The sequence below is a fragment of the Hippoglossus hippoglossus genome, chromosome 5 (genome assembly GCF_009819705.1).
Source record: "Hippoglossus hippoglossus isolate fHipHip1 chromosome 5, fHipHip1.pri, whole genome shotgun sequence".
In the NCBI taxonomy this organism is placed as follows: domain Eukaryota; kingdom Metazoa; phylum Chordata; class Actinopteri; order Pleuronectiformes; family Pleuronectidae; genus Hippoglossus; species Hippoglossus hippoglossus.
In genome coordinates this window covers 8,860,884-8,887,466 of record NC_047155.1, presented here as the reverse complement: position 1 = coordinate 8,887,466, position 26,583 = coordinate 8,860,884, and the positions used below count along the sequence as shown (strand labels likewise).

Genomic DNA, 26,583 nt, shown 5'->3' with positions numbered 1-26,583 from the left:
GAAACAATGTTCTGCTAACACAACATTCCCTTAGTTAAAATGCACAACTGGCAGGTATTTCACAGATTTTTCAGTTATTACAGATTCATATTTTTTAGAACATTGTTATTTACGCTATATTTCAAATTCTGATCAAACCCAGAGAGCCTGAGTCTGACCTTTAACTTAGAGTTGGCCACTGCAATGACAAGTCCATCGTTGGCATCTCAACAGAATCCTGCCTTTTGTACTATAACTATAAATTTTTAACATGTAGGTGTAGCAACTGAGCCACCAGCTCAGACAGAGAACTGGAAGTCTTCCGTACCCGTGGTGACCTCCTTGATGAGCTCAGCAGCATTGTGGCTGCCCTCCACCAGCAGATGAGTCCATGTGGACAGCTCCTTGGCAGAATCCACTCTGAACACGTGGGTCTCCACGCCTTGCTTGGTGCCCGAGCGCAGGCCAAAAGACAGCTCAGAGTCCAGGAGAGGAGAACTTTTTCCTGGACCAGAGTGGACCAGTCTGAAAGAGAACATGAGAAAATGAGGGGACTTAGATTTATAGGAAACAATGGAGCCAGAAAAACTGATGAAAGATCATGCATGCTGGTGTGTTACAGAGAGAGACAGGGTTGCAGATGGGAAAAGTGGAATGTTAAGTCCTCAGGAGAGAAAGAAGGGAGGAAAATACCATGACTCATAGGTTCTGCTTCCACTAATGTCTTCCAAATGAATGTGACGATATGTGGTGAGATGTCCAGCAAGTTGGTTATGGAAAGAGTACTGTAAATATGTGTTCTTTGGCTAGTTCAAAATAACCCATGGGAAGGATCTGTTGAATCTATGCTGGGCTGCTCTGGGTGGAGGACAGATCCACTGAGTTTATGACACTGCCAGTTCTGTGTTGTGTGCATATCTGTACTGTATTGTACTGTACGTGGTGTGTGTGTGTACTGTATAAGAAGACATTCGTGCATGTGGACCTGGTAGTGATGAGCGGGTGACTCTTGGAGGGGTTGATGAAGCTCTCTATGGTTTCAGGCAGGGTGGGATACAGGAGCAGGTCTTTGTCAGTCAACACAGCCATAACTGGTCTCTCTGGACCCTGAGTCACCTGCATCGTGGACATATGGAACAAAACTGAACAAACTCATCTGCGTCAACAAAGCAGGAAACAGGGTGTGTGTGTGTGTGTGTGTGTGTGTGTGTGTGTGTGTACAAATTAACTAAAAAGCAATGGATGGATTTTCACCAAACTTGGTGGGAATTGATCCGAGGTGGGGGCACATACACACATTGCGCTCTTACAGGAGCAGGGCTGGTGTTAAGCCGAGGTCTGCCTGCTGAGAACTGTAATCTTGTCTCGTTAACGTGCACAGCAAAATCAGTATTTACTGACTTAATGCTCAATTCTGTCTGCCTGCAGAGGATGGTTAAAAACTCCACGTGCTTCCTATGGACAGTCTGACTGTATAAACAACACATCATCCCTCCAATGCTTTTCTATGATTATTTTTAATAGCACATTTATGACGTTCAATAAGTGCCGGTGGGAATCAGCAGGGCCCATTCAAGAAAAACAGGGTTGTAAACTGAAACCTGAACCATGCTTTAATCAAGAGCATGTAACATATTGAACAAATCACTACAGGATACAAACAAAATACTAACAAACATGATTTAATAAGCAAAAAAACTAAAAACAGAATCTTAAACAAAACATCAGACACTGTTTTGAAGTACAGAACCATGCACGGCTGTATTCTTGCATACCTGCTCTGCGATCCAGCCCAGATGTTTCACCTCCATGCCAGGCTGCATGCTCTTCATCTCCTCCTTCACTCGCGGTAAAAGGTTGGCAGCGCCTGCCTGGATCCCATTGTACCAGGACTGGGCCATGGCGGGGTCTTTTGCCCGGAGGAACACAGAGTTCTTTCTGTTGGATGAAATCACCTCGAAATACCTGGCAGATGAGATGAGAGGATTAGAGAGAGAGAGCGAGAGAGCGATCAAGGAGACAAAATGGAGGTGGAAAAAAGGGCAGTTAGAGAAATAAAAGACACATGGCAAAGAGAGAAAAGCTTGGGGGTGAAGAGGAAGTGTCAGATATTAACAAAGAGAATATGTGAGTAAGATCTTTCCAAGAGGTAAAAGTGCCGTTTACAATATTCTCTCCAAAACCATTTTGTTATTTTCAGGTTGACATCTGTCAGACATTTTTTTCCACACTGGAATCCTCACATGTAGTACCTGTTTTCTGTGTCTGGGGGGCACTGTTTTCGCGACACCTGACACATCTTCAGCGGGATGCTGCGGGGCTCCTTCACCTCAGCAGGGAAGATATCAGTGCCCCTCTGAGGTGTTGAGGGGGGAGAGTCCCAGGGGTGGCCAGCCCCAGGAGAACCCGAGCTTTTAAAGAAGGCCGACATCTCCTTGATGTACTTCACTGTAGCAGAGTGAGAATTAGATATGGAGAAAAGGGAGAAGAGAGGATAGAGGAGGGAGAGAAAAGGAATTTTGGGATATTAATATGGAGCCTCTGGCTTCAGAGATGAGTTGAAAACTGTAGCAGCACTTTCAGATAGGCTTCAAAAAACGTGCAGGAAATCCATCTGGAAACGATTCACTTCTACTCAGAAGCTATTATACAAAACTTATCATTCTCAGTTATGAAGAAAAGACATTTCCTTATATGGCAACTATTTCGAGGTGTATTACCTATTCTATTCTGATGAAGAGCTAGACACACACATAGTATAATTTACCAAATTAAAAACCACTTGGACATTCTTGTTATTTAGGGAGCATTTGTTTTACTTTAGAGAATGTGCCACGGCTTGAGGAGATCAAATCCACTAAAACACCTTGAAGTGTCACAACTTGTATTTGTAAACTTGTATTTTCTCCCACAACAGCCAGAGAGGAACCATTCGCTTTTTAACATGCTTTTATTCTATCAAACAGGAACAAACATACTGTCTTTAAACAACACAAACTGTCCAGAGGTTTCTGCTGTCCTCATGGCAGCTCAGTCTTTCCATGAGGCTCTGATGTGTCTCTCCTGTGTTTCCTCTCTCTTGTGGCAGCTCTTTCTGCTGCCTTTTAAACCTGAGGACCGATCAGCTCACAGCCATTATCTGCCCTGATTACTCCCCTGGTACACGTGGAGGTTCTCTCTGAGCCACGCCCACAGTATTCTAAATAATAGAAAGATGATATTCAGAAATCATAGTCTCTAGTTAAAGAGTTTTAAAAGTGTTTTATCCTGTGTATTCATGATTTAAGTTGTCAAATTCCCTCCAATAATGGCCATCGGCAACGTGGTTGTGCATAGTCATACTGCAAAATGAGTCCTTGTAATTCCAAAAAGTTAACAGATAAATTTAAGTTTGTTTCAGTCCTAGATCCTTTCATAGCTAAAACATTTTCTATGATCTTCAAATTTACAGAATTGCTGCCCCTTAAGTTTGAGACTTCATGCTGTTGCGGCTCATTATTTTAAAATTAGACACTCAATGGGTGTTTATTAGATATTGGCATCTACATCGATTTAACATCATAGGAGAGAGAAGGTCAATAAAGGTCTCTGAAGTGATTCAAACCCGTGAAGCTGCGGCACATGGTCAGCATTTTCAACCTCCAAGACAAGGGCCCCCCCATAATTACACAATTTCTGTGGGCTATAATCCAGTCTTACTGAAGTTTTGCACAATTAATCATGATTACAGCCACAGACATACATGCATAGAACATGCACACAGAAACACATGGTCTCAGCTCAAGTCCAGTAGGCTGTGGTATGGGTTTGGCTTAGCCACTACTGGAGTAAAAATAGCGCAGAGGACATGGCAAGGCATGAGGCTGAAGGCTCAAGGCAGAGCTCTGGTTTCACTGGGGAAGTGTGAAGTGCTCGTCTTGTACTGTACAATGTAGCCAGAGGGTACGCAAGAGAGTCATTGCACAGGACAAAAGGAGGGAGAGACGAGGCTGCCAAAGTACAGCCTCAGAAGTTCAGTCTGTCAGATTGTTTGTTAAAATATTTTGTTGAGAGGTGGCTGAGTGACTCGTCGATTAAAGGGTCAGACGTTTTGAAGGGTCCGTCTGCAGTGTCTTTGAGAAGGACCCCTAACACAGCTTCTCAATCACTGTAAAGCTGCTTCTGGACATTTAATCTGTCACACTGCTAGTTCAAGTAAGGGCGTTCAGCATTCAGGCATACATAAGTCTCTGGAATGGTTTCATGGCGACTCGGTTGAAAAGGATATGACTGATACAGATTCAATGTTCACACGATTGGCATCTAGCACATGATAATAAGCCTCGCAGGAAGCTAGGTTGTTCGCTTGTTATCTCGTCCTCAGAATGGAGGGACAACTGTTATCCTATTTCAGTGTCTGAACACTGTCTCTAACACGTGTCTGCAAAAGTCTCTTTTCAGACAAATTGCTTTTAATGACAGACAACTATATTCATTCACAACATCAATGTTCAAAGTGTTGCAGAAAATGTTATGTGGTGTTAAATTAGTTTTCCTTTGCCAGCATGATTCCAACATTGAAAACTGGAAGAGCAGTTAGGGAGGTCAGTGCATTCATCCGTCTGTGCGCCCATCCATCCATCCATTTTTTCCCCCATTGGATCCAGAGCTTTTAAATGCCTTCCTAACATACTCCCTCTTTCTCTATCTGTATGATGTACCAGTAATGTTTCCTGGGACATTTTTACGACACAAACGGTGGGTTAAATACAAACATTTTCTCACAAAAACACATGCAAATACACACACAGGAGCCTACAAGGTGCTGTGTATTAAAATATCTGTGTGTGGGCAGTGGTATGGTACTGACTTTGTGTCTGCGATACAGAGAACTGAAAACTGGCAGTGGAATTTGCTCAGATGTGTACTCTTCTCTTAGGATTTCTTGTTTCTGATTTAAATTTTAGTTTTGCCAATATCAGACTGGCATTTACCGTTTGTGGTTGCCAGTGCTCATGACTCTCGTCCCCATGTTAAGTAATGTATTTGTGTGCACAAAAATGTTTTCTGTTTGTAGTAGGGACTTAAACTTGAATGCAATTGCTTCTGTTACACTATCCAACTCCAACCAGCTCAACCGACAAAGAGAAAATGTGCATATGTACACAAAAAAACAACTTACTGGGAAAACACATCCAACAGTGAGACAGTTATGTATAACAGCTACACTTTGAAGTAGCTGTCAACTTGAATGTGTAATGTTTCATGGAAATTAGCTTCTGTCTATTTGTTCATGTGCCAACCCACTGATGTTTGTAACATGGGGTAGCCAACTGCTTTCTTGTTGCTGGACCAAGGCCATTCAGAATGGATGCGGTCAATCTCAATATGGTATGCGAGGCCAAAAGACTGAATGGAATTGGAATTCCCTCTATTATTGTTTCATGTGGAAGCCATTACAGAAGACTTCCTGAACCCTACACTGAATATGAACAAACGGCAGAATTTCAACAAACAAAAGGCCACGTGTGGGTGGCAGAACAGTGCAGCCAGATGGGAAAACTAGTGCTACACTTTGAAGAATAAAATCTTCAAGAACTTCAAGAAGTCAGAGCAGGGGCATGACTGTAGGTACTCAAATCTTATTATGTAAGACTAGGTTAATGTCTGTGATCCATGCTGCACAAACTGCAGAACCGGCTGGGGGGAAACACTAATTATTGCAGGTATAAGGAGATGTTTACTTTTGTATAGAGGCTTAACTATTTTCCGAGAAATGTAAAGTGGAAATTATCATATTTGTGTTTCCCAGATTATACATTTCCGGCATTAGCTGTGGCCCCACATCCCAAATCAGACGAGATAGCTTTCAAAACAGAGTGGTGAATGAAAAGAAGAGGAGAAGAGCAGGATGGAGAATTAGAAAGGGGGTGCTAAGCGAGGAATGAGACACAGACAGAAAAAGAAGATTGAGAGTAAGAAAGAAGAATAAGAAAGTGTGAGACAGGCAATACAGAGAGACTAAACATGCAGCTAAGCTGAGCCAGATATGTTGCCATGAGTACCAGTGGTGGCACATTCAATACCGAGCTAAAATTAGCTGAGATGGCACTGTTATTACATTAGCTTATCTGGCAGCCAGTGAAACTACCTTTTGTACCGTGTGTATATGTGTGCACATGCATGTGTGTATGAAAAGTTTCTTTTTTTTCACCTGCAGAATCCAGCGCTAAGCTTTTCCTTCTAAATTCTTTACATTGAACCCCACGAATCCTGACCTCACATTTCCAGACAATTCAGTTTTGACACAGTTAATTTAACTATGGTTTGTTGAGGCTTTTTCTTCTCTTTTCCAGTTTCTTAGAAAGTCCCAAGTTTAAATTCTCAATCAATACTTGCCAATATGCTGATTAACTGGTAGACTCTACTTTTTGATAAAATAAATGAAGTTTGAGCAGCTATCCCTGTAGGACATGCACTGACATCCATACATTGTGGACAGCCTAACCTTAACCTAACATCTTTACCTTTATGTTTTGCCCCCATTTGCCCCAATGAGCTCTACTGGTCCTGACAAGGTCAATGTTTTTCTGGAAAACATCCTAAAAAAGCTAACACACACAATCACAATCACACTAACTGTAGAAACAATTCTCAAAAGCTTTGAACCATCAGGTGTCCACTCATAAAAGCAGCAGGTTGATGGCAGTCATTAACACGCCTCTTGACTTGTGGCGAAAAAGTGGCATTGACTTGTCAGGGACTAAACTAATGCTAGACACAGCCCCTCCTCCCCCTGGCACTGGTTACCGTGGGAGCAGCTGGAATGTCATTGGCCAGGCAGCGACCTCAGAAGCATGCAGTTGGCTCTGTAAACCATGTCAGGCGAAGAATGTCCCCATGTTACACCACCAACGAGGAAAGATGTCTTGGGCCAAAACAATGTCATAAATAACGGTTTAAATTACGGGGAACAATTACTGCTTCTGTTCAATGCGTTGAGGTCTATAAATGTAAAGGGAGAAAGGCATTAATGGGCCAACTTAATGCATCTGCCTATCAAATCTGATGATGTAGGAAAGGGGGGACTTGCTTTGGAGTAGCTGGGATGTGGATTGTGCATTAGAGGATGCAACAACATCAGACATGTTGCTTCTATTTTATAGATTTAGAAAACAAAGTTAAGCATTCGAACAGGAACACATGTTTGCAGATATGTGACAGAAATTGCAGTAACATGTGTTTTCATATAGCACAAATAAGTTTACCTTTAAACTGTAAAAGGCTCTGCTTAGTACAAATTGAATAAGGACATGTTGGCAACTTAGGGCCAATCCAACAAGCTGTACACAACACTAATATACCAGCACCTCATAGAAACCATATAGCAGCATTAGCATTCATTAGGAGTCATGTTTATGGATGTCCAACAAATATACGTCCATGTAGCTCTTCTTTGGTCTCCACCAAACCTTGAGAACACATTTGGCCTTTTAGCTGTTAGATGCGACACTGCATTCACCAGCTTGTTGTAGCGTTGTCTGTCTTCGGGTTTGTTAATTAAGAAAGTAGTATACATTTGAAAGCTTGAAAAAGATAATTGGTTAAAGATCTAAATAGTGAAGTTGTCAAACCTAAATAAGAGGCTAAGAGGTTTGTGTGCACACATACAAATGAAAAAGTGCATGTGCGTGCTTCTTTTTATCGATCTCTCTGAAGTACAGATAATAAATGCTGGCTATGTGTCCTCAGTGTTTTGCTGATTAACGCGTGTCTCTTCCTGGCAGCATCATCGGAAGATTTCTCCTGTTCAGAATGATTTAGATAAGTTCATAGCTCCTATAGCCCAACTCATTAAAATCATGGATAGATGCCAACCTCACGGGTGGTGGATGTAAGGTATGGTATGAGAGAGGCAGACAGGGAGAGTGGGCAGAGCACCCTGAATCAGATTTAAACAAATTCACATACTGCCCAAGTACAGATTCGATTACCTTGCATAGTGTGTCAGGAGAGTTAATTATCCTAATTCAACAAAGTGAAAGTGAAGAAAACTTGAACAGGATCTGGCAGCAGACAAAAACAGAGGGAAAAGAAAGCTCGGCTGCACACATTCCCACTTCACTTTCAAACTTCTCTTTTATAACTTTCTACCTAGAGATCTGTTTCCTGTCTGAGGCGCAAAGTAACTCTTTTTCCCATTAATAGGTTCGTATATGTTTGCACACTGTGATTCAAAGTGGTAACTTGCTGTGTGACCTATGAGTCTAATTTACAATTCATTTTCATTTGATGAATGGAAATGATGTAAACGTCTGCTTCTCGATTTTTAAATAGTAATATTGTAAAAGTTAATGTTTAAATGGTAGATACTATTATTCATGTCCTTTTCATCTATTTATGGTTTTGTGCATACATGTATTTATACCGTGTGTATAAACCAATTTAATCCTGATAATGGCTGCATAGACAGCCTCCAATGCCATTACCCTCCTCCATCCGTCCCCAGTTTGCACATTCTGCACAATGCTGTGAGATGGTTCAGTGGAGTCTAAGCCTGTAATGAAGTGAGAAGAGTGGCACAAAGACTGGGCCACCAATTTATCAGGGGCCCTGGATCAGGGCAGTGGGGTTCAGAGGGGGCCTGTTTAGCAAAGTTGACGCCACAGAGGGAGAAGCGTCTGAGGGAGAGTTGTGATTTAATAAAGCTATGTTATTTTGCGAGTTAATCCATTTCCTCGCTGAGTCGAAGCACAATGTCCTTACGGACCAGCAGCTCTGAAGGAGAGGGAACTAAACTTTGTGTGCAGAGCGTTGGGAGGTTTCCCAGCAGGGATTTCACTCAGACTCAGGACACGAGCAACAAGAGGACATTGCGGACTACAGCAACAGATGACTGGTGTGGACAGTTATTCCATCCATCCATTATCTGTTCAGCTTATCCTTTTTATGGTTGCAGGGGGGGCTGCAATCCAATCTGACATTGGGTGAGAGGCAGGGTACACCCACTACAAGTTTCCAGCATAACTCTGGGCCTACACACTGAAACCACCATTCACATTCACACTCACATTCACACTCACATCTACTGTCCAATTAGCCTAACCCCAATCTACACGTCTTTGTACTGTGGGAGGAAACTGGAGTACCTTGAGAAAACCCACACAGACATGGGGAGAACATACAAACTCCACACAGAACCAGGATTCAAACTCATATTGCTGTGAGGCGACAGCACCACACTGGACAGTTTTGATATAAATATACACACTTTTACCTAACTTAACTGCTCCGTCTTTTTTTAATCAAATATTTATTTGCAACACTGCAAAAACACGGCTGAAATTTATTTGCTTTTAATGAAAATGAAGCCAGTTCAGCAAACGTCTTCATGTGTCCTGGAAACACAAAACGTATTTTCAAGTATGACTTATTTGAACCAGGAAAGTCCAGTGCTGGCTACATCAACTTATAAAGGTCGTTGTCAATAAAAGTATATGGGACCACATGCTCTAATGGTGCTCCCCCAAATAGAAACACATTCTTTCACAGAACAGTGTTATTTTTAGATACACAAAGTACACTCAATATCTTACAATAATGAGAAGCTTTAAATGTGCAGCGGTGATTTTTCTGTCTGCCACTGCATATTGTCAGAAGAGCGTATTGAGAACAAAGATCCAAGAGGTAGTGAGAAACCAGCAAGAAGTTGCTGAGGCGTTCAGGGGAAAGGTTTATTTTCAAAGTAATAATTACTCTGTCACAGGAGTGAGATCAAGGAGGTTTTAATTAGGTTTTAAAGTATATGCATGTCATTGGCACAACTCAACATATGTTTAGGCAGTTATGACATCGCTCAGCTTGCTTAAAGCAGGGCTAAGACCCGACTACGCTGCCAAGAGGTTCCTCAAAACACACATAAAGTTCCAGTATCAGCAATGGTTGGGTTCATGTTTTTCATTTTCAAAGATATATCAGAAAAATCATGGACTTTAACTTTGTGTTCCAGTTAGAAAAGCAGTTGTATTTGCTACAGGTAACACTGCAACATTGTTTAATGGACTCTACTGTGTCCATGTATTTTAAAAGACATTTCAGGAGGTGGAAGTTAATGGGTCCAAAGCCAGAAATGTAGCAAAGACAGCATACTGTGCCTTAGTGGCAGAGGACACACCACTGACTGTGCCAATCCAGCGTGAAAAGCTTTCCACACAATGTCTGAGACGCCAACAGTAAAAGAAATTCATTAATCCAGCTGGTCTGACTCAGAGGAAGAAAAACAGACAGGATTATCATGCTGCAGACAACAACATATACAAAACAGAGACTGATTAGGGAGAGACGAGAACAACAGCAGCTCTTGAGATGTTTGAGCGCACTCCGGTTTCCCAGAAATACATTGACTTTGTCTTTTTTTTTTTCAAAAAGTTCAGAATGCTGCAGACATTCCTTGAGAAGCAAGGGACACAAGAGGGACAAACACGAGTGCAACTGAAGAACGCTCCAAAAGCAGCTGCTGCCACCCACCACATGAATAGATATTAGCTTAAACACATAAACATCAGATCTCACATCTCTGACTGAGCTGTTGCAATCTGGGAAAAAGACGCCCGCCTGAGAATTTTCAGTTGCAAACTGCGAATTGAGAAAATCTCACTTGCCTCTCCACTTGTCTGGCAGGGGCCACGGGGCCACCTTAAGTTTAGATGTGTGCACATTCATAGCCAAGCGGGTGAGCTCAGTATATTTACAGATTACATTATGTGCTGTGTCCCAATGAAAACCTTCCTCCAAAAAGCCATTATACTCCATAAATCGCCAACTTAAACATATTGAATCAGTGTAAAAAGATAAGGCTGAATTATATACAGTATCTTGTTAAAAAGATCGTATGGTAAATATCTCCTCTTGAGCAGCTACACCCACATGTCCTTGAAGAGCTTGATTTGTAGATAGGAAATAAAAGTTTTAGCCCTCAAAGCAAAATGAAGCTAAAATCGCTAGTCTGCATTCTTCAGCTTTGTGAAAGAGCCGCAGTGTCCGTCCTTGCTTCAATAGCTCAGACGTTACTACTTCAATATGATCATCGTTCTCACTGAATATACCCGAGTAACCAAAACTATGAGGCCGTGTTATGTTTAAATGGGGCTCTGTGCTGTAGTTGCAGATTCATACACAACTTGTTTCTATACCCGTCAGCGATACAAATGCAGTGAGTAAAAGGATTTGATGAAAGGAGAAGTGAGCTGTGTGTGTGTATATGTGTGTGTGCATGTCAGAGAGACAGGGGGAGAGATTAGGTTTGGTGTTAGGTCTTGTTGAGAGCGCTGACAGACACAAATGAACCTCTTCAAATCTAATCTCACCTCATGCACTCCTGATAGACACTCCTGCTTTCCCATATTTAAATTTCACATTCTGGCAGTTTTACAGTGAGTGTAAATGCACCGTCTAGAGGAAATGATATCGTCAATGTAGTCAGATTCATTAAATACAGTCAAAAGGGCAACCACTCTGTCAGAGTCCACTGGGACAGAAGATGTAAGGATTCCCATTCAAAGTATAGCCTCCATGATAGTCATGATCTGCAGTGAGGTAACACTTGGCTCAACAGAGGCTGTTTCTTATAGTGAGGACTTGGTCTCTGGGACATGTAGAAAAAACAATTTTATCGGTTTTCCAAAATTATTGGCTGGGATGAGTCTCATATGAATATGAATATTTAGGTATTTATGTTTTGAAACAGTTTTGTTTCACATATTTTAGCTGAAATATTTCACAGAACGAGGTACTAACATTAAGACTTTGTACAAAGTCAATCAATAGTTCAAGCTTACAAATTGGCAAACAGCCCATCAGGGATGACAGAAATCTGGAGACGTGATACAGCTTACAACACGTCCAGAACACTTCTCAAACATAAAGGAGGCTCTGGACCAGGGACAGCATGCAACCGTACAGCTTCCATAACTAAGCCTATTTAATCCATGTGTGTGTGCACTGAGCCTGAGCACAACTACCTTAATGAAAAGGACAAGACAGAAAGAGCCAGCAGTCAAATGTCTTGGCAGAACAGGCTAGGTTTTCCTAACTCAGGTCCTCATTCTCTCTTGGGCACACACACACACACTCATACAAAAGCATGGAAAAGTAAGTTCCTCTGGATATCAAAAATTCAGACTGGCATTAAGCTAACACCCTCACCAAGAACCAAAATGAACTCACGGTGCAACACCGACAAACTTTCTTGTTAGACATGGGCCAAAGTGTCATTTTAAAAGGTACATTTCAGTATATTGCCAAGCAGGAAGACCTGGCATTGCCAAAGCTATTCGCATTAGTGAATGGGTCTGGAACCTCTGGGTTTATGTTCAATCTCCTAGGAGCGTTATCTGCGGCTGCAGACCAAAATGTCCCTGGACGCAAATGGATCGACCTTCGACCAAGCGGAGCAATTAAACGTGTGATGTAGTGCAGAGTGACAGAATAATGTAAACAGACTACAAGAAAAGAGCTGTGAAGGTGTAGTATCGATATGTACGCCTCCGTTTTGCACGTGGCCGTGAAGGGGTAGTGTTGTCTCATTTCTCTCACTGCTCATGTTATAACGTTTTCAGTGCAGGGCAGAAGTTTCTATGTACAGAACAAACGTTACATTGAAATAACCAATGTAAACATGCTGACTGGCTGTGTATTGATCAATCTGTACCGTGTGTCCTGCAGTTGTCATATGTGTTGTAAAAATGTCGGTTGATAATGGTTGTTAGTTGATGTTGTTTGTCACTGTGATAACATTGGTTGGCTGCTGATGATGTAGTGAGTGGTGTCCCAATTCCTAGGGGAGGATTTTTTAGTTTAGTCATCCTTGTTGCTCCCTTTGCAGGTGGACACTCCCAGCGAAGGGCACTTCATATCAAGGGGTAGGGCCAAGGGAGAGGAATTGGAACAGGGCCTAAGAGCTTACAACTGATAAATCCAGTGCTTTTACTTCAGTTTTCTTCAACTATTTCCATCACTTATTGTATGTACAAACAAGTAAAATACAATGTATGCTTTTGAGAAGAGACTGTCCAAGATGACATGATTACTCCCACATGAATGAATTAAACATCCGACCCCTATCTATGACTGCAGCTTTGTTATTCTGTGGCTGTAAGGATCAGCTATAAGACTTCTGCCTCCAGATGTGGTTGGATTTTAAACTAGTGTATTTCAAACATATCTCACCATTAATCCACTAAACTAAAAGGTCAAGTACATCACCAGTCACTCAAACTGGTAAACTAATGAGGCACAGTTGCTCTGCACAGTCAGGGCTTGGCATCTCTTCTCGTGGGTCTTAAAATAGGCCTCGTCAGCTCAATCCTCTCTATTCGGCTATTGATCATATGTTTGAGTGTTTTTACGCTGGCTCAGTCGTGAGACATTAAACCACCAGTAGTCCTGTTTATATGTCCACATGAACAATAGGCATGGCTGGTGGTTAATTAAATTAGTATGGATAACTACTATGGAAAGTCTAAGATAAGATTTGTTTTGGTTTTCAAGAATTCACATTCCTTTCCTTGTCCATCACTGAAGCTTTACCTTCTTCTACTGCACTACCAACCATGTTGTAGTAAGTCTTTGACCCCTTTGGTACATGGAGAGCGTTCACACATACACATGCCTTTTATGCACAAATGCACCTTCTTACACCCTTAACTTACCCCCACATTCAAACTTACCTCAGTGTCTATTTCACACATGGTATACTTACTGTGTGTGAGCTTTACTGTCAGACACTGGTTACCCAGGGAACAGCTTTACCATTGAACTATTCCCAGCACCCACCCTTTCTTTCTTTCACAGATGCACACATGCTGACTGACACACACACACACACACACACACACACACACACACACACACACACACACACACACACACACACACACACACACACACACACACACACACACACACACACACACACACACACACACACACACACACACACACACACACACACACACACTCCTAGCCCCATGGTTTCTTCATACAGTAGTGGAATGAGCCCTGTCTTGGCAGGCAAGCAGGTGGCAATGATGGATGTGTTTTCAGTGAGAGTTGAATCCAAATTAAAACAGGGTAGAAGGCAGTGGGACAGTTCAGAGAGCAGAGTACTACATCGCTCATCCAGTCCCTTTAGAGCTGCTTCATACATGACTGCAGTTTCTTTAATTCTCTCCTCATCTCTATTTTACATTTGATGCCTGTGGCAGAAACTCCATGACTGTATTAAAAAGGCATATTCAGGAGTGATAATAAGGTGTGGTAAAATGTGAAGCTGTCCTATGCAACTGCCTTCTCCATCCTCTCCTCTAACCCTCCTCATAAGCACATACTGCCAGTATGGAAGTGGCACAAGTCCTGTCACGCCCATAAATAAAAGTGAGGCTGTAAATGTTCCTGTGATGAAAGTGAAGGCAGTTGTGGTTTTATGTTTTCATATGGTCTGTTTTATTTATCTGACCTTATTGTGTTTCCTCTTCCTCACACACATATTGATTGTTCAATATTTAGATTTAACATATGAAAGAGGAAGAGTTTTCGAGAACATACATTAAGGTAGTTGCTTTTTTCTTCAAGCAGACAGATTGACTGTGCAAAAAATAGTGTTTATAGTAAGAGGTTTGGGGAAACCTTGAAGGAGGAAGTAGTTTTTAAAACACATTCACACCTCAAACTCATACTTGGAAGACGCCCTTGATGCTAAGAAATTGGATGGGACATTAATACCATTTGGCTTATTGAAAAGCTATAAAGTAAAGCTATTTCCAGTTGTAAAACATTTGCAGTAATCTAAGGTGAGATCTGTTTGATATTATAAATATTTCCTCACTTCCCTTCCGCACAGGTCAAAAAGGACAAGAAAATCCTGTTGGGCATCACAAAAAATGCCCGACAGGCTACTTGTTTAACTGCTTAACTGTTGTCAAAGTACTTATCTGGCACATTCAAATCTTTCTGATTCACATATTCAAGATGTTTCAATGTGATGGAGGCAGTTTCTCCTTGATCTCAGTCAAGGCCCTCTGTATTATGAATTTCACACAGCAATGAAAATTGCCTTGAGCACAGCAGTGGTGGAGTGTTTGTTGCTGTGCACATAAGAAACACTGCTACTCTGACCTATAACACCGTGGTGGTGCCAGGAGGGAGTTTGTCTCTGACTGCTGGATAAAATGCCTAAACCAAAACAAGCAGTGAACATCTTGTCATATATATTCACAAGTATTTTTAAGACGCACAAATCGCCATGAAATAAAATCTGAAACGTACAAACGCCCTCAAGTATTAACCAAAACCTTTCATTCTTTATTTCCTCTATTCCTTAAAAAAGTACTCTAAAGCATCCTGCTCGATTTAGACAGATATCTACACACCAACAGGAATTGCAGAACATCAAAAAAATACACACACATTCAACCCTCTCACTTTAGAGAGCCTTCAAACCTCTTTCCTCTCTTCACTCCTCTATCAGGTCCTCGGGGGGGGGGGGGTGAACCCATGAAATGATTCCTGACATGACGGATCACAGAGCAGCGCTGGTTGAGCCGTCTGATATCAACACTTTTCTGCCTGACTGTGGACAAGGAAAGCGGGGGGATTTGCAATGATTTCCCCTGGCTGTAGCTCTGGCTGTATCCGCTCAGCTGACTGACTGTTACTGGCGCGAGCCCACTGCGTGAGTTCATCCGCAGAAATGCTGTCAAAAGGAAAACTGGTAACTCTGGTTTCAGTGTTCCCCTATTTTTACATTCATTTTCTCAAATGGAAAGTTTATCTAATGTTACACCCACTGAGTCATTTTGATTTCATACAGCTTATTGGGCTGCTTTAAAGGCGATACTGTTAGAGTTTCTTTATCCTAGTAACTGGCGAGACTTTGACATGCTCATTCATCTGGAACCAAAGGCTGGTAACGCCTATGGTCTGAAGCGTCTGTTTGACTGAACGTAACTGTTAGACAATGTGGGTAAGCTCTCACAAAACATGGACAGTGACACAGAGAATGTACAGATCTATAGAAATAATTATAAAAGCAAAACATAAAATGTGTCAAGCTTTGTGGTTTCTGATAAAAAAAAAAAAACATATTCTTTTTGAAAAGTAACATCCTGTATAAATCATCACTCAACCTTTGTCAGCTTAGTGGGAGATGCAGGATTCTTGTGATGCAACCAGTTGGCAAGAGAAAAGGCTGCTTTTAAGCCTCTCTTCACTGTCCTCTCAACTAAAGATCAGTCTCACCATGTCGTTTCATACCACACACACACACACACACACACACACACACACACACACACACACACACACACACACACACACACACACACACACACACACACACACACACACACACACACACACACACACACACACACACACACACACACACACACACACCTGAACTGTAAGGATGAGACAGAAAAGGACAAAAGAAGTGATACAGCACATTAGCTGCTCAGATGAATGAGCAAGAGGAAAGAGGAACACCTGCAAACACCTGCTGATTCCACTGCAAACCTTCCTATTCACACAGCAGGTCTTAGACCATAACTTCTCCACTGCGCTAGCATGAGCTTAAAGTACTTTCTATCATCGTCAAAGGTGTTTGATGTTCAGGAAGACTGCTCATTAGCATGCTGGGATGCTCAGAGGAGTGAGCCACAACAATATTCTTGAGTCTTTGGTTTCCTCTTGCTCTTTCAGTTCAACTCATTATTTAGATGTTTCAGAGGAAGTCTGATCAAAGTTCAGATTTATCGGCTCGTCTGTCTCAGTGCATCGCATATGGCCCCTCAAGGAAAATTCAAACGAAGTGAAATGTATCAAAAAGATAAGAAAATTTCCCATTGTCTCCGTTTATGTATCAATTTGGAGCTGAGGAGTGTAGATAACATAGGTTTGAAGTGCTCAGTGTTTTTTCATGAGAGATAACTGTTTTGTTCTCCCCTTCTCTGACTATTGTATTGCTAAGAAATTTTTATGAAATGCCTCTTTACCATGCAACGGAACAGATTTCATATCCGGATGATGATATATATTGCAATATACCACATTTTACTGTGTATGTTGGGGCCAAGTCTTTGCAAATGTAAAGTTGCAACAGCAGCTGATATCGCCTCCATCTTTATGATTATTTGCCACATGGTTTGTGACAGTGAAAAGCCTCTTACAACATCTGAGTCTGGGGTTTTGTCTTAAGCACTCAACTGTGCTTTTGTGGTTCTCAAACGTACATATGAACACATGCACCACGCTCCTGTGAGCACCCAAATGGCCTGGTAATAGAGAGGGCAGGTGTTGCTGCTGCAAACTACAGGCCTGTGGTGGGAACGTGCACAACTACAGGTCAATTCATGCTCAACGTTAGATACAGAAACGGACAGATCCTGCTGTGTCGTAAGCTGCATTAAATGTGTCCGTATTCTTTTAGGTCATCCAGGCCTATAGCCAACAAACGAGATGACAAGACCCAATGAGGACATTTCCGTCAAGAATTCCCTGTCCATGCTTTTGCCTCTTTATTGTTGTTATCGGTGGCAGGACAAATTAGACTTTGACGGTCAAAGTAATAAATGGGAAACACAGGATTAAAATCTCAATCATTTCTGCATTACTTTTGTTCAGAATCAAAAATACCTTACCTTCAAGGATGACTTCTTTGCCGGTTTTCTTCAACGCTTGCACAGCCTCATCATGTGTGGCCTCCCTCAAGTCATAACCATTGACAGACAGTATGGCGTCACCAACATAAAGAGCCTCAGTCTGGTCAGCAGCCAGGCCCTTAAAAATCTTGGAGATGAGTATCGGCATCTTGTTCTCCCTCCCACCTGCATTACAAGACAGACAAAACAATGTTGTTTCATTTTATCATTGTCTATGGAACCTGCTGTTTTACAATGTTGCGTCTATGATAACATACACCCACACTTAAGCTACACAACCATGACACTTGAACTTTTGAAGCCTGATCAGCTTCACAGAGCAGCTTGGAATTAAGTTTTTTACTACCAATGCAATCCATACAATGGGTGAGTAAGCAATAAGAAAATACAGAATTATAAAACTAAGAGCTTGGTTAGTAGCTTTGATTGAACAAAACAGCCTCTGTGCTACCTTTATTTTGTTTTCAACCATTAACCTCCTCATATGTCAGCATTAAAGATAAATTGAATCACTTAAACCTCTATACAGTACTCGAGGACCAAGACAAAAAGCAGCAATTATCCTCAAGTTCTGTCTCTTCCGATCCCCACCTCACTCGTTAAATGAAGGTCAGCAAGAAAGCTGCTGGTCTTGCTAATCTTGCAGCAGGCTTATTCTCTCCATGAGAAATATCATCATTATTATCAGCTATCATTTGGACTCTGACCTTCAGGCAAGGGAGAAATTATCCAAAAGAGGATTACATTTAATTAATTGAAAATACATTTCCCACAGGTTGCTTCCTATAGGTGATTACTTAGGATTTAACTCATACATCTTCCTTTGGAGGCTACAGTGTAGTGCTCTCAATACAGCAACACCAGGGTTGGGCTGATAACCCCCTTCAGGAAGCTGATCTGGAATGCATGGCGAATTCATCACTTTGGCAGATGTCGCACAGCTGTTGAGATCCAATGCCTCAGTGCATGTAGACGCCAGAGTGCAAACGTTGATTCAAAATCTTTATTTAGAATAGTATTAATTAGAAAACAATAAAACTGTACATGCATCCACAGCTACAGGAATGACATGTTCTAGACGGCTAAGTAGAAAACTAGCTTTGCTGATTTGAAGCATCATCAACAGTATCGCAGATAAAGAAAGATTATGAAGGGACAAATGCAGTGATTACATGCCATGCCAACTCTTGAGGAGAGACATTCCTCTACGAGAATAAGAAACAGAATAGAAAAAACAGCTAAACTCGGCCTACTATACTGCAGAAGAAAAGCTGCCACAATTAGCTGTCAAAGATTAAGTTTTCAGCCATGGCTGATACTTTTCTAGCTAATCACTGTTCAGTATCTAACACAATTAAGATGGAATTATTATTAATGTGTGATTCTAAATGTCAATTTAATAGTCTGTTGCACTGTGGGGTCAGTGTCCTGCTCACTCACCCCTATACAAACCTTTCCCAGCTCGAGGATTAAATTTAAATACCTTCCAGTCACAAGCTGCTTCTCTAACCTTCAGGTTACCTTTACCCCCAATTTGCACAACCCTAGAAATTATAGCGAATTACATTACTCCATGATCCCTATTCACTGCATGACAAGTCCACAGTTCTACTACCAATACACAACTGCAGACTTACTATCTGTATCACCTATAATAGGCTTAAAGCTTTAACACCAGACACCCAGCAATTATTGACAACTGTGTCTATGTCAAGAATATAGAAATTCAATAATTGTCCAATGATTTGCACTAAATTGGAGAATAAACATTAAAACAGCTAAAAAACTATTATAGCAATCTTTGCCAAAAAATTGAGCAAAACCTAAGGATGTTCCTATCTACTCAATTTCCATGTAAATTAAATTGACATATAAATCTATACCACTCAGTCTAAAATAAGAAAACACTCAGAATTGAGCACAACTTAGATAGTCAGGTATTGGTTTGCTGAGGTGTAGGATGTAGCCCCAGCTGTGACACTTAACCCGCATTGCACATTAATAAAATGTTAATAATAACTTACAAGTATTTCTAATGGCCTTGTAAAATATGCAGTACATACAACAATAGTGTTGAGCTGCTGATCCGAAATGAAATGAAAACTGACCAAACTGAATGGGAATGAGCAGTATTTCCATTAAAGCCTACAACATACAGTATACCAGTGTGCGCTCTGTAAAATGAGAAGTTTCTTTTTCACCCTTGTACAAACTACAGTTTAAAGTCTGACCTCAGTGGGGCAGTCAAGGGAAGTGAGGGCCAACAACAGTGGCATGATCCATCTTCCACCTTTACGCCTCCACATACTTTCAGGTTTACTTCTAATGTCAAACACCCTTTACTGACAATGACGGCTGAGTAAACATCCGTGACATATTAACGGAAAAATACTGTCAATATGTCTGCCACTCCTTGCACAACCTGTAATCCTCCAATACTGCCTTCCCATCCCTGCCATCCCCACCCCTCTTCCTCAAACTTTTTTCTGGCAAACACAGTTCAGCACCCGCCAGCTGGCAGCCTGTCACTCACTTGACAGCGGGGAGGTGGTGGCGGAGGTGTGGAGGAGCCAGTGGAGCTGCCCATGACAGGTAAATGAATGGTACCGGGTTATACAACATGTACCTAATTAGGTAGTTTTGTGCTTGCAGTGTGTTTGTGTTGATAATGTTCCTTTCAAAGAATGTAGCATGATAAGCACTTAACTTCATCAAACTTCCACAGCTGCGTAGCGTGCAGTGCATAGAGCAACCAAACAGTTTTAACACAAAAAAAAAAAATTTGGTTTCCTGATAAGTCCTGCGAAGCATAGACTGTAAATGGATGACAGGTCCCCACTTTTTCCCACAAAGTCAAAATATCCTGCATTCGAAAACAGCTGTCTTGCTCATTTGGATCAAGTCTGTGTCGTAGCGATATTTGGAGCGAAGTCCGCCAATAAATGGGCTCAACCAATCATGAGTGAGTTTCAGTTGTTAACCGTGATGTTTTACCCCGTTCTTACGGCATCAAATAACTAACTAAAGCCAAACTTACCTGACAAATGAACACTCGGACATACATTAGTGGGATAGGAACTACCTAAATGACAAAAAACATCTTTGGCAAAAAAAACATTTTTACGTGTAATTAGACTTTTTAGTTGGGTCCGTGTCCCATCCACTAACATGGAGGAGGCTGCATTTGACTTATACTGCAGCCGGCCACCAGGAGGCAATTGAGGCGCTTTGGCCTCGGTTTTGGGAGCTGTCCTGTTGTCCATATATACAGGCTATGGTGCAAAGCCACATAAGGAGAATATCTTTTAACAGGTTTGTTACATAATGCTGCGCCGGAACTTTGTTAACTGACAAAAACATTGTGCTGCTGAACATGAGCTGGTCTGTGGCAAAAGAGTTCAGGCATTAAAGAATGTCTTTCATAATATTGGTCCACCACTGATTTCAATTTACATCAAGTCCAGGATAAATGGGGCAAAGCCCACAGGCACATTTAAAACAATGTGTTCAAGTCCAAACTTTTCAGATAAACTACCACCCAGCAAGCTCACACCCAAGTAGCTCAGCAGAAAAACAATCCCAGGTCTGCATCAGCAAGCTCCTCCTCCCTCTGACCAGTGGGCCTGTCGACAGACCAGGAGCCTCATTTCCTAGGCTCCCCTCTTAAATTTAGACATGTGAGAGAAAAGGCTGACTGCCTCCGTGCTTCTCTGCAAGCAGGGGTGGGCTCCCTAAAATTAACACTAGTGGAGTAGTTCACTCCCAGCCACATAGCTTTCATCTTTGGCCAATGACAACTGCCGGCCGAGGACTGCTCCTCTCAGCTGTTCACAATGTGGTGTCAGTTAGCCCACAACAACTTTAGCCGTGTTCTTTCATTAGCTTTACACTTTTTGACACTCTTTTTCTCTTTCTTTCGCCTTTCTCTCTCTCTATCCATCTGCTAAACCCCTTCTCCTCCCTTGCTTCATCTTCGCCTTTGAACAACCGGCATCACAACAGTGTCAAGTCAGCAGGGTGGCAGCAATGATTTTGTTTTAATCACATGCTGTCTGATTTTCAAAGCCGCCAATTTCCAGAGAGATGGACATTACATTTATGTCATTAGGGGTCCGGCTTTGTTGTTGTTGTTGGTGGCAACGATGGGAGAACTAAAATTAACATGTCAGCAGCAGCCACAGTGACAAACGTCTTTGCACCACAACAATGGAGCAAGACTACAGCGGCTGTCAATCAAATCGACCCCTCTGCACTGCCAAGTGGCCAAGTGATAACCTGCCAATACTTGTCCACTGCAAACCTGTCAGGAGGTGGAGGCTGTAGCTCACTCTCATGCATGCATGTTCAAACATAATGCACACATACAAACCTATCAGAATACAGGACCATGATTCACCACATCATTTACTAACTTAGCTGTGATAGAGCACAATTCTCAGCCCAAGCTTCACCATGATAACCCCAAACAAGCACAGTTTAGGGAGATTGAACCAGATTGTGGGGCACTGGAGTAGAATAGATTAATCTGTAACTAAACTGAAATAGTGATATAAAGATGCAAAAAGCATCATTTAGATCACAAGCAATGTATAAATAAGACTTTTTTAAAAATACTGTTCAGAAGGCATTGTCCCTGGAACACCTATTTCATCTTCTGTATTTACATAACTTCCGAAAGTTCAACCCTCCCCTGCCTCTTCACGTTGAGATCGCGGCTGAGATAAGTTACCTGTTGCTGCAGGTTAAGGAAACGGGACAAGGAAAAGGCATTTATCAGCCGCTGCACAGTACACACTGCAGGTATGCGAGCCTGGTTTGTAAGATATGGAGAGGTCACAACCTTTTCCCATTGACAAGTTGAAGGAGCATACACTGGTGTAACCTTGATGTGCAGCAGCAGGGTCTATACACGTTGGAGCTGCTCGTCTTTGGTTACAAAGTTAATCGACCAGTGATAAAGATCTTTTAGCTATAGCCAAACCAGCTTACTTACAGGTTGTGGATGGGACGTCCACCAGCCAGAAGGTTGTGGTTCGATCCCTGGGTTCTCTTATTTGTCATTGGGCAAGATACTGAACCCTTAATTGCTCCTGACACCTATGTGAGAATGATGTGATTGAAAAAGCATGACATAAGCACACTGAAAAAACAAAATTGTTTACTTAGTAAAAAAATATACAATTGGACATGATTGATAACTTTCATTTAAAAAAAACTTCAATTCTGTGTTACCAATTGAAACATTTTTCTTTTTCAGTGCAAGGAAAATAATCTGTGAATGAGAATTGCTGTGGAAACTACTTTGAGAGGCCATTCAGTCAACAAAAGTATTATATAAATGCAGTCAATTTACTTCTGTTAAAACGCTGATGGATTTATCCTGTTTACTCCTGTTTTTGTGCCACTGGTTTAGCCACAGTTAGTTCCCACAACCATCTTTCTTAGCACTCTTCAGATATATGCCTCGCAATTAAATATTGAGATGAAAAGTCAAAGTTGTATAACAGAAAAAGACTGCAAACGTGCTAAAAGTTGACATGTTATGATATTGTTGGTTTATAAAATTCTCCTCAATTTAACAGGTTGTCTCCTGTTTTATGTGTCCACGTGGCTCATAAATAGCAAACAAGTGTTGCTGTTGCAATTAAAAAGATTAATGGCGGCTTCTATAACTTCTACGGAGGCACAGCCTTTTCCCATTGAGAGGTTTAAGGAGCAAACGCTGGTGCAACATTATGTAATGTGCAGCAGCAGGGTGCATATCTATCTTTGAGCTGCTCATCTTTGCTCAGGAAGTTAATTAAACAGCCAAAAGGATATTTTAGTTGTAGCCAAACCAGTTCACCTACAGGTGGCTGTGGCCCAGGGGGGAGAGCGGGACGTCCACAAACCTGAAATATGTAATCTCCTGTTCCATATGTCCACATGACTCATAGATTTAAACATTTTAAAACAACAAAGTGTAGCTCAGGAGGTAGAGCGGGTTGTCTACGAACCAGAAGGTCGGCGGTTTGATTCCACTCTCCCTAATTCCATGTGATAAAGTGTCCATGGGTAATATACTGAATTTCCCCTGCTGGCAGTGTGGGATTGCTGTGTGATATGGAAAGCGCTGCACATAGATGCTCTATGTTAATGTGTATTAATACGTGTTAATGGCAAAACTGTAGTGTAAAGTGCTTTTAGTTTGCACCAAGGCGAGGACGGCACAACATAAACACAGATCATCTCCCATGTTATAACTGCACAGACACAATATTTTCCCATTTTGTGGGTAACATACTCTGGTTCCCCCACGTGCACATGACTCATAAATAGACCAAATAAAAACTTTTAAAACCCCCCAAACTTTGGATTTTGCATTCAAACATATTACTGACAGCTTCTGGAGACTTTATTTACTAAAACAGGTGTTTTTTGGAGGAAAGAAAACACAGAAAACTCGGTGATTTTTCTGCTGTGGTTTCAGTTTCACAGGTTTACCACGCTGGTGAAATACCGACGCTAACGTTACACCGCGGTAACTCATCGGCGTCTCCGGTGACCGCGGGACGGACACATGGTTCCTCGGCTTCAACTTTTATACGTCACGCAGAAATGTAGTTTGTTACGCGTGTGCGTCCAACAGTATTTATACGAATTCGTGTCGATGAAACACAACCCAGAAGTTGGATTGATGTCGCGGTTTAAACTGACGGTCAACTTGGAGTTAGCTCGGTGAAGCGAGACGTCGTCGTCCTTGGCAGAAAAGTGCTCCTCAAACTCCGGCTGTAAACTTGTGTTCGCTGACGGCGAAAGTCGCCATTTCTGAGTCTGACAGCTTTATTATCGGTGATCAAACGCGTTTCTACCTTTGATACTGATCCCGAGTCCGCCAACATCTTGCTTGGTGACTCGCACGGTGCGCTTCACGTTGGTGATGGTTTCCGGGACCGGGGACGAGCTCAGGTTCGGGGGGTCTCCGTTGATGGCGCCGGCGGGACTCGGGCCGGGCTTCGCGGGCTCCTCGGCGCCCTCGCCGGGATTCAGCGTCAGCTTGTCCTCGGTGAGCGTGGCCAGCACCCGGATCCAGCGGTCCACGGTCACGCGAAGTTCCAGCAGTCCCGTTTTCTGCTCCTTCATCGCGGCAGCCATGTTCAACGCATTCCTGGAATAACTCTAGACGGGCTGGCAGTCCTGTAGAGAGACAGGGGGGGGGCGGAGAGGAGGAGGAGGAGGAGGGAGGGGAGGACGGGGTCTCTCCTTCTCTCTCTCCCTTTCTCTCCTTCTCTTTCTCCCTCTTTCTCTCTCCCTCTACTTCTCTTTCTATCTCCTTCTTTCTCCCTTTCTCCCCCTCTCTCCTTCTCTTTCTCTCCCTCTTGTTCCTTCTCTTTTTCTCCCCTCTCTCCTTCTTTCTCTCCCCCCCTCTATCCCATCTTTCTCCCCCACTCTCCTTCTCTTTCTCCCCCTCTCTCTCCTTTTCTTTCTCCCCCTCTCTCCTTCTCTTTCTCTCCTACTCTCTCTCTCCTCTTTCTCTCCTACTCTCCCCCCCTCTCCTTCGCTCTCTCCTTCTCTTTCTCCCCCTTCTTTCTCTCTCCCTCTTTCCTTCTCTTTCTCCCCCTCTCTTCTTCTCTTTCTCCCCCTCTCCTTCGCTCTCTCCTTCTCTTTCTCCCCCTTCTTTCTCTCTCCCTCTTTCCTTCTCTTTCTCCCCCTCTCTTCTTCTCTTTCTCTCCTACTCTCTCTCCTCTTTCTCTCCCTTCTTTCTCCTTCTCTCCCCCCCCTCTCTCCTTCGCTCTCTACTTCTCTTTCTCCCCTCTCTCCTTCTCTTTCTCCCCCTTCTTTCTCTCTCCCTCTTTCTCCCCTTCTCTTTCTCCCCCTCTATCCCCTACTCTTTCTCCCCCCCCCTCTCTCCCTCTCTACTCAGTGTCTTTAAAGAGGTTTATGCAGAAGTAAAGTTAATTGAGGGCGATACGATTAGCTACGGTGTTGACACACACACACACACACACACTTAAAGTTCAAAGGGCTTCTAGTTAAATCCCTCCATTAATGAACTGTGAGTGGGTGAGTCACACATGATGGGGTTCTTTATTTATTTATATTAAGAGCACTGATTGCACAGATCACATATCTAATCTGCAGTGCGCCCTGCAGACACTGAGACCTCTGCTGCATCTGGAGTAACAGGCGTCCTGTCGGGAAGGAAACCATCAATACATGCCTCCAGGACCAGAGACACCAGGACACTGTACCCTGGCATGAAATCCTCAAATCCCCTTCAGCGTGAACTCTGCTGCTGACAGAAAACACAGCTCAGGTGTGGAGCAGCTGTAAATTTGGCCTATTTTATTGGGGGGCACATGATCTATCAATCAATCAGTTAAATGTTGTTTGTATAGCCTTTAGTCACTAATCACAATTTGACTCACAGGGCTTAACGATGTGCGACGTCCTCTGTCTTTGATATACAGTCTATGTTACTTAACCCTCAGCAAGAGTGAGGAAAAACTACAAAATATAGGAATAAAATGTGAGAGAAACATGTGATCCACCAACACGATTACGATCCACGATCCACCAACACGATTAAGATGCACAATCCATGATAACGATAAACCATCATGATCCGCCAACACGGTCTATGACACATGGAGCCTCTCATTCGTCCTCTGTATGTGGCCCAAATATCTCCCCAGAAACGTGGGCCTCTCTTTGACAAACATGCGGCGCTCTAGGCAAGGTGCAATGTGGATGTGAACCTAAAGCGGCCCATGTGGTAAATGTTGAATATGGCCCAAATAACACAAAACCAATTCAGGCCACCTTTTGCTTATTGTGGTCCACATCTGGCAAACAGGTCCGGACCACCCTACTGCCACCATGCTGTACAGTATGTGAGCTTGATGTGGGATGTGTGATGCAATCTGGG

The 26,583-nt window shown here is 42.4% G+C and overlaps 1 protein-coding gene across 2 annotated transcripts in view; it reads right to left on the bottom strand.

The window, feature by feature from the left end:
* snta1 (syntrophin, alpha 1) overlaps positions 1–24,967 on the bottom strand; it is a 28,162-nt gene extending 3,195 nt beyond the window's left edge. For both annotated transcript variants that reach the window (XR_004613822.1, XM_034585224.1), the window contains exons 1-6: positions 24,527–24,967; positions 17,655–17,840; positions 2,232–2,427; positions 1,755–1,944; positions 965–1,095; positions 308–504 (exon numbers count right to left, since the gene is read on the bottom strand). Coding sequence is in view for 1 of the 2 variants with exons in the window: in XM_034585224.1 (XP_034441115.1) it covers positions 308–504; positions 965–1,095; positions 1,755–1,944; positions 2,232–2,427; positions 17,655–17,840; positions 24,527–24,809 (1,183 nt within the window). In the remaining variant the exon portion in view is untranslated. The remainder of the gene's footprint in view (positions 1–307; positions 505–964; positions 1,096–1,754; positions 1,945–2,231; positions 2,428–17,654; positions 17,841–24,526) is intronic.
* Positions 24,968–26,583: the final 1,616 nt, after the last annotated feature.